At 35.8% G+C, this 17,579-nt stretch overlaps 1 protein-coding gene across 1 annotated transcript in view; it reads left to right on the top strand.

The window, feature by feature from the left end:
* Positions 1–17,579, top strand: part of Lama2 (laminin subunit alpha 2) — a 571,484-nt gene that overhangs the window by 220,540 nt on the left and 333,365 nt on the right. Inside the window, exons 6-9 of the mRNA XM_052751249.1 lie at positions 2,259–2,348; positions 3,752–3,869; positions 9,786–9,964; positions 16,303–16,402. Coding sequence (XP_052607209.1) covers positions 2,259–2,348; positions 3,752–3,869; positions 9,786–9,964; positions 16,303–16,402 — 487 coding nt within the window. The remainder of the gene's footprint in view (positions 1–2,258; positions 2,349–3,751; positions 3,870–9,785; positions 9,965–16,302; positions 16,403–17,579) is intronic.

Raw genomic sequence — 17,579 nt, 5'->3', positions numbered from 1 at the left:
AGGTTATCTCATCAAATATTCTGGCTCCATTAGTGATTATAAACCACAAAATTAAAAGAAAAAGCCATTCCATGGGGAAAATGATTCTACAAGATGCTTTTTTTTCTTTATGAATAAAATTAACAGAAGCAAACCAAAGTCTAAAGTGTCTTTTCAGCAGATCTTTGACAATCAAAGCTAACTGAGTGTTTTCCTTCAGTGCCAAACAAATTGAAATTTCTGAGGTTGTTATGAGAAGGATGAACAGCCCAGTTTGCTGTTCCTAATTTTGATTCTGCCCAACTCCTCCCTATGGACCCCAACCTCTAATCATGAATTTGTATAGTGCCTGTCCCCACACAACCAAACCATTACAATAGTTCCAGTTCAGCCTTGAATCCGAAGGCACAGTCACGCTAACAAAGTGATTTCTGTACTGTACCCTTGAATGTGTAAGGGAGCAGTAGAGTGATAGGATGAAATTGAACCTGAGGCGAGAACAGTAGATCTAGAATATGAAGACCAGTCCACGGCCACCACTGGACCTACTGATGACACAGTGAGCTGAGTGTCACAATTCCTCATCACGCTTCACCTGTTTTTTCTACTCATTGCTTAACCTACCCAAGCTTACCCTCTCCCTCATCACAGACTAACTACCAAGTTTTAATTATCGCCGCACAACATATGGTAGATGTTCTAGTGCCTTTTATTTTCCAAACCTGAAGCAATTTTACTTTGTATTATATTTCACCAGATTGTCAATTGCCTTATGCAGAAGTAATCATTATTTCTTAACATTGTTTGGAATCTTCACAGATTGAAAAAAAATCACCTTTAATTTTATTTTTAGCATGAAGAAGTCTGAACAATATTGTTGTGAAATTTATTCTTATTTGACAAGTACATCAGGGGACATCAATGAAAAAAATACTGTTATTTTTTTAATCATCTTTTGCAGGGCTGGGTGGGGGTTGTGTTACATATTTATTATGTACAATTGTATTGTATATGAGCCTTTCAGTCACTATATGCATATGTTTTCTGAAAGCATTCAAGTTCAATGAACACTACATGCAAATTTAAACATATAAAAACAGAATATCACATCTCAGCTCTTCATACTCAAAAGCAAAGCAGTATGTACTTACACTTAAAATAAATTTCTTAATTTTAAGAGCATCTACAATAATACTGCACCAGCCTCTTGAGTAATTATCTCCATTTGTATCTATATCATTAAATGATGAAGTTAAGTAAGGAGAGTTTTTTTTTCTTTTAAGTTACCTAAATTTCTCAACATGTTCCACTAGTTCCAAGTCTCAGTATAACAAATAACCTAAGATAGGAAAAACATCTTACAAGACACTATATGTATATAACTAAAACAAAAGAAGAAGGGTAGAAAGAAAAAGAAATACATAGAATAATAAATGATTTTTAGTCAGGAAGCTCAGATATATGTTCATTTTATTCTTACTGAAGCTGACAATTTTTCATGTATATAGTTGTAATAAGAGAGCTTTCTTTCACTGAGAGGGTTATTTGGATACTAAATGATAATGTAAAAAAAACTCTAGTGATTATAAAACGTTATACACATTAATTAAAATTTCAATTTAGTCCAGCTCTATAATTATGAATAGTATTTTAAAAATAGCTGGTAGTTTAAAATGACTGTGACTGTAGCTTTGTGTTAATTTCAGATAGGAAAGCAGTTGTAAGAACATTTTAACATAACAAAAAGCAAGTTTTCTGCACGTCAAAATTTCACTTTACCATTTTTTTTTCCTTTGAAATTTCTTGTGAATCTGGATAAGAATTATATTGTTACCACCACAGTTTCCCTTAAAGGTATTGTTACATTTCGAATTTATCAAGTAAAAGAGGACATTCTGATTCACAAATACTGTTTCTCATGACCACAACTAAGAGGTTGTTTTATGAGAAGCTGTGTGAAACGAGTTTATGGAGAGTTACTGTCCTCAGCCTCAAGGTCAAAACTGCTCTGACGGCGGGTACTCCAGCCTGTTCATCGTAATGTCCCTGGGGAAAAAAATCCCCAAGGTAGGCATGGAACATAAATTGAAGGCCTTCTTTTGGGGGGTTATGAGTGCAAAAATAGGAGTTACCTCAGGAAGAACAATAATGCATCTAAGGAAGTCCAAAGGCAAAGGCGAAGTTTGAACTGACTGCTCTGCCCCCTCTTCCTGCTCTTCCTGTTCTCTACTTTCAGCAATGCTGACATTTCTTTCTGGCTTTTTTTTTTTTCTTTTCAGTATTACTATTCAGTCAAGGATATTTCGGTTGGCGGGATGTGCATCTGTTATGGTCATGCCCGGGCTTGTCCACTTGATCCGGCAACAAATGTATGTATATTTATAGGACGCTTAGGCAAAACGAAATGCCACACTGTAAAACACTTCAAGAGAGGCTTTACTGAAAGGAAATGCTGTGAATGGGTGTCAGGTCCCCACTTAAATGCTTTAACGGGAAGCCTTGCCAGGGTGAAATGGAGCTGGCAGTTAAGATGATAGACTTTGAATCCAACCGTCACTGCATCAGAAAACAGATTAGTTTTCTTTTCCCATAAAGGTTCCAAAGTGGTATCTGTTTTGAAGTCTCTCTAGCTATGACAGCCTGCTGCGTGATTTAGCTTTGTGAGGATGCTTGCCATCAATCTACCTGTCCAGTCCTTTAAAATTTTTTAATCAAAAAAAAAATCATGCAAAGAAATGAAAATTGTGCATGGAGGTGAGCGGATAAGTGTCCCTGTGACAGGAAGCTGATGTGTGGGGAGGGACAATAAGAAATCAGGTGGAAGAGAGTATTGGAGTGTTGAAACTGCCAAGGGAGAACAGGCTTGAAAGCTTTTGTGTAGAACTTTTCATTAATGACAATGAATGCATTGGGTGAACACAGCCTCAAGAAGACAAACGAGCATGTGTTTTTCTCCTGTCATAAACAAACTGGTGAAATTCAAAATCATCAGCTGTGCAGCCTATGGAAGAGATAAATTGAATTGCGGAAATAGGTGGGTGTCTGTAAGGCTTGTGCTGGTTTATTTATTTATGTACTTAAAAATTTTTTTGCATTTACTAAAAGTCTAGTACAGGTAATGTTACAACCAAAGCTCGTTTTCTGATGAATGATTTGCATGATGTCATCTCTCAGAGAGAAGGGAGACCCTGCCCGATTTTTCTGGACTAGTTTGAGTGTAGCTTGCTCCATGTTTTCTAATGGGGTCACTGATGAACAGTGTTTCCCTAGTATTGCGAGCCCCAAAAGCAGCCTTGGAAAGGCTGTGAATAGAGACTAGAACACAGGGCACAGAGACAAAAGCCATGGTAACAGAGATTCTAAACTCCTGCTCTTCCTAAGAACCTGGATTCGCAGTAGGGACTAACTTCCTATTTTGTCTCTTCTGAAACTTTTAACAGGGCTTTGAAGAAAGACTTATGTTAGGCATGTGCCCCAGGAAAGAGAGTCTCAATCAACTGGAGAATCAGAATTCAGTCTTCAATTGGGCCTCTTTGCTCTCTTCAGAACCTAAACCCAGTGATGCCAGCTACAGCAGGGACCAACCATGCTGGTGCACAACATTTTTAGTCCCCCCAGAACGGCCACTGTGTCCTGCACATGCTGACCCCAGATTTACATTTTAGTGCACAGTCCAGAAGGTTCTCCTTTTCTACACACACCTTTCAGAGACAGCTCCTCCCCTGCAGTTCTATGCAACACTCAAAATCTGCTTCTCTCCCTCTGTGGCTAGAAATCACGCTGCGAGTGTGAGCATAACACGTGTGGGGAGAGTTGTGACAGGTGCTGCCCGGGATTCCATCAGAAGCCCTGGAGAGCTGGGACTTTCCTCACCAAGACTGAGTGCGAAGGTATGTTCCTGACCTGAGAGGACAACCCTGTCTTTCTGCTTGGCTAGGGACACAGAGGACAGCACTATGAAGCAATGTTGGTCAGGCAATCTCATATTCCTGTTATGTTCTTTTTTTAGCCAAGACCATAGTTAGTAAATCCATCAACCAATACCTTACTACCCCAGCTTTCTTGGATTTTCATCTTACATCTCTAAATATTTACCAAATACTATTAGTTTATCATAAATATAAAGATTATGGGAAACACAGAAGAAAATACTATATACTTTTTGTCATCAAGAAGAACTTGTACTTGTAGCATAAGACATCAACACAAACATACAAAAATATGGAGACACATAAAGACACATAACCACATGCAAAACATACAAAAAACAGACAACAATCACAAACACACAGTAAAATCAAATATGCAAACAGACATACACACCAACATGAAAACGTACAAAATCCATATACAAACACACATATAATATACAATAAACAAACATGCACACAAAACATAAACGCAGTAACACAGGAATACAAAGAAACATAAAAATACAAAGATACACAACTATTAACAAATACATATAAAATCACACACAAAGACACAGACACAAAAATACTCAAATACACACATAGTCAGGAACACAAAAAGAAACAGATACACAAACATACAAGCACATACTGACAATATAAAAACACAAATAAACAGACACACATGCACATAAATAAAAATGGAAATGAGCAGTAAGTGAAACCTAAAGTCTACGGAGATGTCTTCTAAACCCAGATACTTGTAGAATCTGTATTAGCTCTCTTGGTCCAGATAATCACTTACAACACCCCCCCAACCCACCCAATAGCCTTTAACACCCATCACCTAATACGAGAGTGCAGTCAATGGTGAGAGATTATTGTCATGCTAAAACCAGGCTAACAGAGAATGAAAGGATTCATTAATCACACATAGGCTATGCAATGCTGATGAGCAGTGGCCAGAAAAGACAGTGGAATGTGACAAGGAGGTCAAGACATGAAGCTCTGTGGACACAAGTATCACTCTTTAGTTGACATTAAAAATTGCATGAATTTGTGGTATCCTATATGTTAGTTATATATACACTTTGCATACTGTTCAAATCTTAAATCATTATATCTTAGTGGTGAAACTAGGCAAGGCCCTTTCCTCTGTGAAGTAGGCAGTATATTATAATTTTGTACAGTGCCTTGCAATACTGTAAATAGGACAACAGAAGCTACTTCTATTTAATTGTAAGTTAGTACGCAGTGACCAACCTTTGCCCATCTCACCCTCCTACTCCCTCTTGCCCATTCCTGTTAATCAACATTCTACTTTGAAATTTAATGAGCTCGTGCTTATTAGATTAAACATATACGTGAGGTCATGCTCTGTTTGTCTTTTGGTGCCTGGTTTATTACATTTGACATAATGCTACACAGTTCCATTCATTTGATCACAGCTGTAATATTTCATCCTTTGTCTTTATAGTATTCCATTATGCACATATTCCACATTTATTTTCTTCAGTAGATAGACATTGTGGGAAAGCAGTCCAAGAATGGAGTCACGTGAGGATTCTGAGTGCTTGTAAGAAAACAAGATGAGAGTCTTGTGACCTTAGTATCTTCAAAACACAGAATTGCTCTTGGAATGTGTTTTCATAATCCTCCCAGGTGTAGTGGATAGGAGTGAGTTTACTTCAGCTGTTGTTATTCATGTGCCACTATGGAAAAACTTGCTTTTGCCATGTGCAGTTTGTCTCCATGAACACCTTATTCACATGACTCTTCTTAACCCTCAGTGTATAAAATGTCTGATGGCTCTGAATAAACTTGGCTATTGCATGAGACTTTAGTCCCCCTCATTTTTAGGCCCTACTCTCTCAGGTTCATGATGCCAAGTAGAGCAGTCAATACTCATTAGTTTGGTTCCATATATTGACTACCCTGAAGAGTGCTTTGGCAAATGTGGAAGGGGAAATATGGCTTTGTCATACTGATTATCAGTAGTCAAATGCTTTAAATTAGATTCTCCATAGCAACACCATCATAGAGCTACTTATAATAAAGTGGCATCTGTGGTGATTATTAGCACAAATTATGCTATAACATTTGATGGACAATGAGCACCAAGAGAAAGTGAAAGAAATGAAAAATAGTGAATGATATGTCAACAAGAGTTCATACTTCAAATGATTACCTTAGTCATAAAATGAATGTCTTTTTTCTCCTGAGGGAAATGACTAAAAAGGCTTCTGCCTGATTTTAGATACTAAGTTGTTCAAGCAGTCCACCCTAGTAACCTGAACCTAGATATATCATTTATTTATTTTTATTTTATGTGCATTGGTGTTTATTGCATGTATGTATGTCTGTGTGAGGGTGTTGGATCCTGGAGTTATAGATAGTTGTGAGCTTCCATGTGGGTGCTGGGAAATTGAACTGAATCCTCTGGAAGAGCAGTCAGTGCTCATAACCTCTGATCCATTTCTGTAGCTTCTGTGACCTGAATTCTAGAGAATTCTGTTTCTGTAGTTTTTCTTAGGGTAAGAAAAGATCTTAACACACACTTCTGCAGAACTGTAGACTCAAACTTGCAGGGAGCCAAATTCAGCTGAATTCAATATTAATATTTTAGTGAGCAAGCCTAAACCATATATTTTAAGTTCAAAAACTATGTAAAGTCTCCAATGCAGGCTTGCTATTAAGCAAGAAATACAAGTGTTAACTATAGACAAATTTAACTTATGTTTATTGTGGCTCATATGTCGGACATGTTAAGACTTTAAAACAATTGAATAAAATACTCTCCAATCATAAAACAAACTCCTTTTGATGTTTTTGGTGCTACACATGTTATCTTTATTTTGAATACTTTTGATATGTATCTACCTGTTTTTATTATTAGTGGACCAGGTAGAGACTTAGCCACAACTGAATGCTCAGACACTACTGTATGTCCAATCTTTGTTTTCAGCTCTTCTCAGCCATCCCTGATCTAGCAGGATCCATTCATTCTTATGTAATTTTAAAATGTTAGAGATTGTAAGTCTTTTCTTCTTTTTGTAAGACAGAGGGGTAAGTACACTTCCATACTCTAAAGAACAAAGATTTTTAAAGCCCAGAAATTAATGATGAGTATCTTAATTATGTTAGTTAAGTACCACACTATTGGTAATGTTTCCATTTCTAAAGGTAAACAGAAAATGTCTCCTTTCCAACTCTCTCTATATAAAAGATAATCACTTTCTAATTAATTTGGGTTTAATTTGGATTTTCATTGATTTAGTTTATTTAAATCAAGGTGTATCTCTGAATAGTGACAAATTTTCATTCTGTTACTAAGACTTTATTTAAAGCACATGTCAAGGATTTTCTGTGGAGTGGAAAGTTGCTGATGACAGAGTAGAAAATGGCTCGCTGAGAGCAGATGCCATCCTTGTCCTCTGAAGCCATCCACCTAGAGCTGGGCACAGTGCCATTGATGTTGATAGACAGATAGAGGGTTCTGGTTGCAGGGAATATGAGGACTGCCACTCAAGCATCAAACATTAGCCCACAGTTTACATACTCAGCAACATCCGTTCTAAATATTGGGTACATAATTCTGTATTGCATTACACCCTTCCATCTACACTGACAGCTGAAATTCTCACTGTTTCTTACAATATATATTTAAAAGAGGATGTTTAAATATTTGTGTCTTTTTCTAGACCCTCAAAGTCATTTATAATGCATAGACATTTATGTTTATTTCTCTGTTTTCCCTAAAATAAAGCTTAAAACTCTAAAAATACAATGAAATTAATATATTCTAAATCTAAAGTCAGCAGGTTGGAGAAGGCTTTTTCAACAACCGTGACAAGGAGATATCAGTCTTACTATATTAGGGGATCTTACATGTCAGTAAGAAAAACAATAATGCTGTTGTGCAAAAACCAAAATGGGTGTGTGCCTTTTGAAAAAAATGGCATTCACAATTCAGACAGAAGAGGATAACCCTTAAAATGAGGACACACCAATTAAGACAATGGAAATACTGTTTGATTTGTCAGTGTATGTATCCATCCTCCTAGCAAATACTTGAATGCTTGATATACCTAATAATAGTATTAATAGAATGATAAGATACAATATTGGTGAGACTTTCATAATTTCTATAGGGTAGAGAGTCATCTAACATAACATTTTTGGAATAGCCACTTTTAAATCTATTAAAATTCAAGTTGACATGCATGTAGTTTAAAATAGAAATTACACTTTCAATAATTTAACCCAAAGGTGGTATCATATATATGTACAGAGGCCATATTCTAAAATCTTTGCATTACTTTAATTGCTATTACTAATAGATTTCTTGAAGCATGTCTCTCCAGAATCCTTTTAAGTATTTTGCATTCACAAAACAAATGAAAGAAGTAAGTCATAAAATGGTAGTAAAATACTCCTCAGTCTCTCAACCTAAAACAGGAAAGAGTTTAGCTTCATAGACCAGGTCCTACTCCCCAGCCTTATCCACTGAGCCCAGTATATGTGCACTGTTCCTTAAGGAGAAACCTCCTGAAAACTTGTAATTATGCATCAACAAAATATTGACTTATACCTACTCTCTAGTAGTATTCTGTGTAGCTTTAGGTGATACCCATGCTGATATGGAAAGGCAATTATTGCAAGGCCAGGCAGCTCAGCAGACTACATACATACATAAAACAGCTGTGTACATACATGCACACTGTGTGTGTGTGTGTGTGTGTGTGTGTGTGTGTGTGTGTGTGTGTGTGTGTGTGTGTGGACACATGCGTCTGCCCTCTGGTACACAAAAACAAATAAATGAAAGAACAGACAACCAAATCTATGGGAGGAAGGAGACTTCACAAATATCTTTTCCTGATTTTCACTCTCATAAAAATCCCACATTTATTTCAAAGCTTTACCCAGTCTTTTCTGGGAAAAGTGATTTTTCCCCACTGTCTTGAATTCCTATAATGCAACATGAAAAAGATAAAGAGGGTGAAGAGCAGGACAAATCAATTGAACTTATCTAAAAGGCATTATGGTAATGGTGTTGCATACATCATCTCATTTGATGCTTTTAAATATCCCTATCTGCTAATGACTATTGACTGTCTTATGCTTTACGTGGAAACTGAGTCCCAGTGAAAGGAGGACATTACTTATATCACATGACTGGTAATCAAGGGTAAGGACATCCAACCCAAACTACCTTGGGCTCTCATTCTGTCCTGATTTTTTGATACCTACCACACATCTGTCTCATTGGCTGCAAGGGATGTGAGAGTACTATACCAGTAGTTAGAAATGCAGATTCCCGAGTCTCACTCGAGAATAGTGTCCAATACCAAAAACTGTGCCTTGTATGCGATTGCCCCTGTCTCTAACTTGGTTTAGTGATGTATGAAGAGGGTATTATTGTAATTGAAATCGATACTAGCAGATATAAAATGACTAGCAGAGAATCTAGCCTATTGAAAAGTTTTGTTTGTTATTAACAATGAAAAATGGGACTAATTAACTCCTCCCTATCTATTTTACCCACAGGATGTAGTCCAGAGGGTCACACATGGGCATTATTCATTATAGATTACATGACCGTTAATCATTCAGTGCTTTGTTTGACAATTTGTCTGTCATAAGAGTGTAGACTGAACTATATGAAACTGTAGTTAGATTTGAAAAACCAGTGAACTATTGGCATTTCTCTACTCAGTTGAACTTATAGATTTTAATTATTTCAAATTCTATTACAAGAATGAATTTATTGACATATATGTAATAAGTATAAATGCTTTTCAGGACTTGTGTGTCTATGCTATATGTATGGTAAAATATTTTTATATATATTTAAAGCGTGATGTTGGTATTTATTGTTTTTTATTTTGACTGTAGCATGCAATTGTCATGGAAAAGCTGAAGAGTGCTATTATGATGAAAATGTTGCCAGAAGAAATCTAAGCTTAAATATACATGGAAAGTACATCGGAGGGGGTGTGTGCATCAACTGCACACAAAACACAGCTGGGATAAACTGTGAGACATGTATTGATGGATTCTTCAGACCAAAAGGGGTAAGGCATACTTTTCTTTCATAAAGTTCTATTTTTGATTTTTCATAAGAGTTATGTACCCCAAACTGACTTTAATAGCATCTCTAAAATATTGTGCTTCACCCTTTAAAATGTGACCGAGAACTTTTCTTACTTGAAAGTGTGCTATACTTCTTTAAGGATGTGGTATGAAATGTCATAATAACTCCAGAAGTGTCTCCTTTGACTTCTTCAAATTGAGCTGCATTCCTGCAAAACTGTCTTCTGATCTTAGAAAATTAATTAAGTTTACCTTTCAGTAAATATCCAACAACAACAATAAAAACTAGAATCATACAGTACTTGTTCATTTGTCTTTATTTCTTCCATCATAAAATTTGAAGATTTATTTAGCAATGTTATGTGCACCAATAATTGTTTACTTAAAAGAACTAATAATATTCCTTTACATCAACATATGAAATAACTCAATCCATTCTCCCATTGATGGGTATTCAGGTGATTTTCAGATTCTGATTAGCTCCTACAAACAAGTCTACATATGCCATGTTATGATCTTGTTTTAATTTATCTTCTGTAAATACTTAAGAATAAAATGGCTATTTCATAAGACAGGTATGTATTAAAATTTATAAGAAATTTCTACATTATTATCAAATTATCAATGACATTTACATGTGTACCAAAAATGTTTGATGTCTATGAGTTCCATGTCTCCACGATATTTGTGGTTGACAATCTTTTTTGATCTTAGTCATTCTGATGGTTTGAAATTATCTCATTGTATATTTAATTTTGATCTCAAGTGCCTGTTGGCCATTTGTGTATCTTCTATCATGAAGCACCTGTTCAAGTAAAGATACTATTCTTTTTTCAATTTAGAAATTTTCCATTTTTAATTTTTAAACAATATCTTGAGCAAATTTTTATATTTGGTGTGAAATCATGATTTAGACTTACATCTAGTTATTTAGGAATCATATGATGTGGCCATACAATGTGGATCAACTTGTAAGCCATGTTCTATGTCCACTAACATTATGTACTTTGAGCCAAACAGTGCAGGTTCACCCACTTTATACTGCATTTGGAACAAGGCTCTCTCTTCAGTAGTTTATTTGCATTTCCATAAAAAATTTGAAATTATTTCTTTTACTTTCTGAGATTATAATTATATAATTTCCTACTTCCTGTTTTTTTCCTCTAAACTCTCCTATGTGCCCCCACCCACCCTTTTGGTTTTTAAAATTCATGGCCCCTTTTATCATTAATTGTGTGCATGTATGTGTGTGTGTGTGTGTGTGTGTATGTGTGTGTCTGGTCTGTATAATGTTACTTGTATGTATATGTTTTCAGACTGGTCAAGAGAACACCAGTTTGTTACTCAAAAATTTTATAATCAATGTCTCAAATAAAGACAATATTGCTTGCAACTTGTTTAGAACCTATGTATAAATAGGGAGAGGAGGAATATCATGTTAATGTTGAGTCATTTTATGAACATATCATGTCTGTATGTACTTTTCAAAGTTATCTATAACAGTAATTTTGGAATAGAGGTCTTACAAACCCTTGATTAAATTGAAATGATCCTTTTGTTTGTATTGTGTCTAAAGTAATAAATTAAACTAAACAGTACTAAACAGTAAAACTTTTTTTCCAGATTCTTGCATTTCATTATTAAAAAAATTAATTCTAAATTTATCATTTGTACTCATTGAAAATTCATTTGTTGGTTCTAGTAATCTTATGGTATTCTTTAGAACTGTACACTTAGATTCTTGTCTACAAATAACGTCAGACTCACTCTTTACTTTGAAATATTTATGCTGATGTTAAATAGAATTGCTGAGAGCTGACATTTTTATTTTGTTCTCACTTTAAATATAAACATAATAATTCACTATTGAGCGTGATGTGAGTTATGGGATTTTTATGGGTGCCTTTTATCAGATTCAGCAACTTCTCTGCTCTTCCCAGGTAGCTGAGCATTTTTATAGTAAAAAAATTCTGAAGCATTTTTCAAATGCTTTTCTGCATCTATTAAAATAAATATATGTGTTTTCATTTTGCATGTTAATATGGTTAGCTTTTATTCATTTGCAGAGCATAGAAACAATTTTGCATTTGTGTATTAAGTCTGGTTTATTTATAAAATACTGTAATTTTCATGCATGAGATGATTTTATTTAGTCAAGGATTTTTGTTTTGCTGAATGAGGGATTTGGGACTTTAATTTTGTGTTCTTACAATATCTTTGTCAGTCATTTGTAGTATGGTTTACCAGCCTCAAACAAAAGAACTAGGAAATGCTTCCTTTTCCTCAGATTTAAAAAAAAATCATTTACATATGATTGAAATTAAATCTCTTCCAAATATTTAATACATTTCAGACTAGAATTTCCCAGTGAGACACCTGAGCTATACATTTATGGATGCTTCATGGATTCTTGGACTGGAATGGTTCATGGATGCTTGGAATGAAATTTGATATTAATTAATTTTTAAAATTAGATATGTGGCTAAACCTAATAGGTTTTGCATTTTTATTTTTTGTGTGTATGGCAGAGTCTCACTGTGGTGGTATTGTGTTCCCCAAAATATTGTGCACCCTAATAAATTTATCTGGGGTCAGAGAACAGACAGTCACTAGATACAGAGGCTAGAAAATGGTGGCACTCACGCCTTTAATCCTAGCACTCCAGAGGTAGAAATCCCTCTGGATCTCTGTGAGTTCAAGGCTACATTGGAAATGGCCAGGCATGGTGACACACGCCTTTAATCCCAGGGAGTGGTGGTAGAAGGTAGAAAGATATATCAGGCGTGCGTACCAGGAACTAGAAGCATTTGGCTGGTTAAGCATTTGGCTGGTTAAGCTTTCAGGCTTCTAGCAGCAGTAGTTCAGCTGAGAGCCATTGGGATAAGGACACAGAAGCTTCCAGTCTGAGGAAACAAGACCAGCTGAGAAGTTGGCCAGGTGAGGTTAGCTGTGGCTTGTTCTGGTTCTCTGATCTTCCAGTTAGTTCACCCCAATATCTGGCTCAGGTTTGATTTTATTAATAAGAACTTTTAAGATTCATGCTACATCTCACAATGTAGCTGTTATCAAATTGAAATCTCATAGCCAGGCGTGTGTATGTTGAAATTATAGACTAGTCTTCATAGATCATTCTGATGCATCTTATTTTTCAGAGTATTTTTTTCTTCTAAGCAGTGAAACTTTTAGCATGAGGGTTTAGTTTGTGTGTTGACCATCTTCTATTCCTTTTTAAAGCCTAGACCATTTTACAAGTGAGGTACCATTGTCTGCTGGATTTCATCAGTCCTTATGAAAGCACACCTAGCATTTGTTTCTTGTTCCTACTATGTGTAATCCTTGTTAATTCATTATCTGATAGAAAGATTTCATTGATTGTATTTGAGCCAGGGTTTTACTAAATAGTTAAGAATAGTTTGAAACTCACTTTGCAGTCCAGACTGGCTTCAAATTCATTTCTCTCTAGTTTCAGTCTCCAGAGTTCTGGCAGTTGGGGCTTGTCCCAATGCCACTGCCTTCTAGAGACCTCTTTAGATTGCTTCTCAGCAATTATTCTAAATATTGGAAAACTTCCCTACCTATCAATCAGATTAAGTGCATGATCTGTATATGTTGTACAAGCAAATAACTATTTTTACATTTGTGATAAGAAAAGAAGGAAGAGAAAAGACACAGGGGAGAAGGGTGCTAAACAGACAGAAACTGACATCATGAAGCACCTGCACGTTACCACTCGTCATTTTACACAAAATAGTCTCCAACCTCAGCACACAGCAGTGTGTTGTCTGGTTTCTTCTGTGCTTATCTTACATGGTTCACTGAGCTTCTCATAGCAATTAACTTTGATTTTGATCCACATTGAGAGTATTTTAGGATATTTATTTTGTTGTTTTGTTGAGACAGGGTTTCATATAGCCCAACTGGTGCCTAAACTCGTAGCTGAGGTTGCCTGTGATACTCCACTCCTGCCTCCACCTCTCAAATGCCAAGATCTCCATACCTGATGGGCCTTTATTTCATTAACACTATTATTTGATCTAGGTTCTCTTTCTCCTTTCTGGGACTACCTACCTGGGTGTCAGGTTGCTTAATTGTTCCCTACAGGTTGCTGAGGCCATACTCACTTTTTATTTTTTTTCTATTTTTCAAATTGAATATCTGACATCTGTCATTGGGTAGATTACTTTCCCCATACACGCACAACTGCTAATTGTAGTCTAAAATCAAACACATCCAGTGAATTTGAAAAATTGAGATTTTTGCTATTTTGGCTGTCTGGAGTTTGGCTTTTGTTCCCTCCCACACACCTTATACTTTGTGTTTTTCAGCTGAAATACTTCATGCATCACTCATAAACATCATTCTTTGAATTCTTTGACATATCCACAGTTCCTATATTGGCTTGCTTGTATGTTAATTTCAATCCTGGGTTTCCTTGGGGTCCACTTTTATTGACTTTTCTTTCTTAAATGATTACTGCATTTTCTTGTTTCTTCTCATGCCTCCAAACACACAATCTGACAGTGCTTTTGGGGTGATAAAGTGCAAACCTCCTGGATCCCATTTTCTTCCTCTGAAGATTTTGAATGTGTCCTAAGTAAAGTAAACTTGCTGATGCATAGAATGGTGGAGGAGAGCATTTGCTGCTTGAGAGACATCTGATGGAAAGCTCATGGAGCTTAACTTACATTTCTAAGTTCATTTAAACCCTGTTTACTTGGTGCAAAGCACTGAAAACTCTATTCAAGTTTCTCTTTTTCTTTATAGTTCTTTCCATCTTGGCTTCTCGTGAATGACTTTTTTTTTTTTTTATGTAGAATGGATCAGTTAAGCTGTGGGGGGATGTTAGTATACAGATGTGGATACCCATCCCTCCACAGACCTCTCTTCAGCAGATTTTTCTTTCTGTTCTTCAAACATCAATTTTGGTTTTAAAATAATCAAAATAATAATAATAGTAATAATAATAATAATAAATACAAATATAAAAATTAATGTTTGAATTAAATGTGATGGGTTGTAGCATTTGATCCTAGAGGCTCTTTGGGTATGTCTATTTTTTATGACTTTTCTTTAATCAGTATCTTATAAATCTTTTGATTCCATAAGCTTGTTTAAGGTAGAGAACATGGCTCATGTTTGTGTTAGGGACAGTACTATAGCTCCATGAGGACATGATTAAAAGTTTCTAAACAAACAATGGTTTTTAAACTGTTGTGAACTTGAGTCCTATTTAATTAGATATATAATCAAGTCTAGTTTTTACATCATAATTTACATTAGCAAAAAAAATTCCTCCTTAAAAAAAAAACTAGGTATAGACACTTATGAAAGATGTAGTCTACTGGGAAAAAAAATGTATATTCCTGTATATTCATTTCCTGGGAAACCAGTTTATGGTTTTTGTTTTCCACCAGGCCATCTGGAAAACAAATGTGTGTGCAGTATTGTGAGCAGTTTAGATTTGTTTAATTAAAATATTCAACAGTCAATGCTACTTGTGACTGACTCTAAGCATTTACTGTGTGCCAGGGATCTCGTGAGATACCTTCCATGCCATCCCTCTTCATTTCCTCTATAGGAATTGCATCTTTGAAGCAATTGTTATTGCCCTGGTACCAACATGAAGGGTCAGGGTTGCACATGTCCCACTGGGATGTGAGCTCAACTTCTGCTTACCGAGTCTGAAAGTTTCTTCCCAGGTTATACAGCTTCCTAGAACCAGGTTTCTAACTTAAATATTTAACTGTGCCTCTTTTGAGTAGCAAATATAAATTTGTATTTAAATAACTATGCTATGGTCAGTGTGAAAGTTCTTGAAAAGTAAATTGGGAAGGGAATTGATGATGCTGATTTTAAACCACATCATATTAAAACATATAATAAGCAGGCAGGTTAAATTATGGAATATATATTTGAGAATCCCAATCACATATCATCATTTCGTTATGATAATAATGCAGTGGTTATAAAATATGTTCCGTTAAGTATACTCTTTGTCTGTGGTTTCCTTTATGCAAGCTTTGAAAAAGCCAGGAAGAAATGAAACACGGAAAAATCTTACTGATTATTGAATCTAAATATCAATTATCTACAGATTAGTGATGTCAGACCCTTAACTTTGTGTACTCACTGAGAAAAAAATTCGATTTTAGAAGCCCACCAATCTGTGTCAAAGATTGCTATAATTCTTATAATTTTATCAAAATAATTTGTTATGTATTTTTAAAAGTAATTGGTCCCACATTGTTTGCAATTGAGCTGAAAATACTGGAATTTTTATTACACTTGATTGAAACAATTTCAATTATTTTTTTTTCAGGTGTCACCAAATTATCCAAGACCATGCCAGCCATGTCACTGTGATCCTGTTGGCTCCTTAAGTGAAGTCTGTGTCAAGGATGAGAAATATGCCCGACGAGGTGAGGCACAGTAGAGGACCACTGCTCTGAAGAAAAGATGAGAGGATGCCAAACATCATTCTTTTCAGAGAATTTCACAGTAATTCCATTCCCATCGTCAGGATTCTGACATCTAACAGTGTGCCTTCTAGGAAGCTATTTTTATTCACCATAATAATTTGTTTTGTGCTGAACCATACTGTTTGAAAAGAAAAAAAAAAGATCATCTGCTCTGATGTATGTGTACAGTAACGTGGCACTTTATTGTGGACATAAATTCTGAGAAATTTGTCATAAGCAGTTTAGTTGTAGAAATGTCATAGTGTGTATTATACAAAGCATGATGTCATCAGGCAGTATAATCTTATGAGACCACTGTCCTCTATGTGTCCTTGAGAAAAATGATTTCATATGACAGTTATTCATGCGTGCGTGCGTGCGTGCGTGTGTGTCTGGGGGGGAGGAAGGACATAAAAAAGAGAGAAAGTGTTTATGCATAAAACATACATATTATGTATAAAATTTTCTTGTCCTATAGCTGGAAGTTTTCTCTGGTCCCTGAGGTCAGGATGAATCTCTCTCTCCTTGTCCTGCAGTCGCTTAAGCCCAAGTAAACACACAGAGGCTTATATTACTTACAAACTGTATGGCCTAATGGCTCAGGCTTCTTGCTACCTAGCTCCTATAACTTAACTCATTTTTATTAATCTATAAGTTGCCACGTGGCCATGGCTTACCGGTGCTTTTACATCTTGCTTCTCCTGGCAGCAGCTGGCGTCCCCTATGCCTCTGCTTTCCTCTCCCTCTCTCTCCAGCTGGAATGTACCACCTAATCTTATTCTGCCTCACCATTGGCCAAACACCTTTGTTTATCAACCAGTCAGAGCAACACATATTCACAACACACAGAAAGACATCCCACAGCATTGTCCTCTTCCGTAGATTGTTCTGTAACTTCCACTGGGTCCAGTGTCAAATGACAGCATTCAGTGAGAGATTTGTGTGCAGCATTGGGCAGCAAATAGAAATCACATTGTGAGATGTAGATGATGCCATGTGCATTCAAAGGACTACAGATGGTGGTACCATGAGTTGCAACCAAATACTTTGAGGAGTAAAATTCACGATAAACTCTCAACACCAAGGAATCAAATGGCAAAATAATAAAATCAGTATTTGGGAGCTAATTACAGGGCAA

This window comes from Peromyscus californicus, unplaced genomic scaffold (assembly GCF_007827085.1).
Source record: "Peromyscus californicus insignis strain IS unplaced genomic scaffold, ASM782708v3 Scaffold_22__1_contigs__length_63687245, whole genome shotgun sequence".
Lineage (NCBI taxonomy): Eukaryota > Metazoa > Chordata > Mammalia > Rodentia > Cricetidae > Peromyscus > Peromyscus californicus.
The sequence above is the reverse complement of the archived record's forward strand: the minus strand, read 5'-3'. Positions and strand labels throughout refer to the sequence as shown.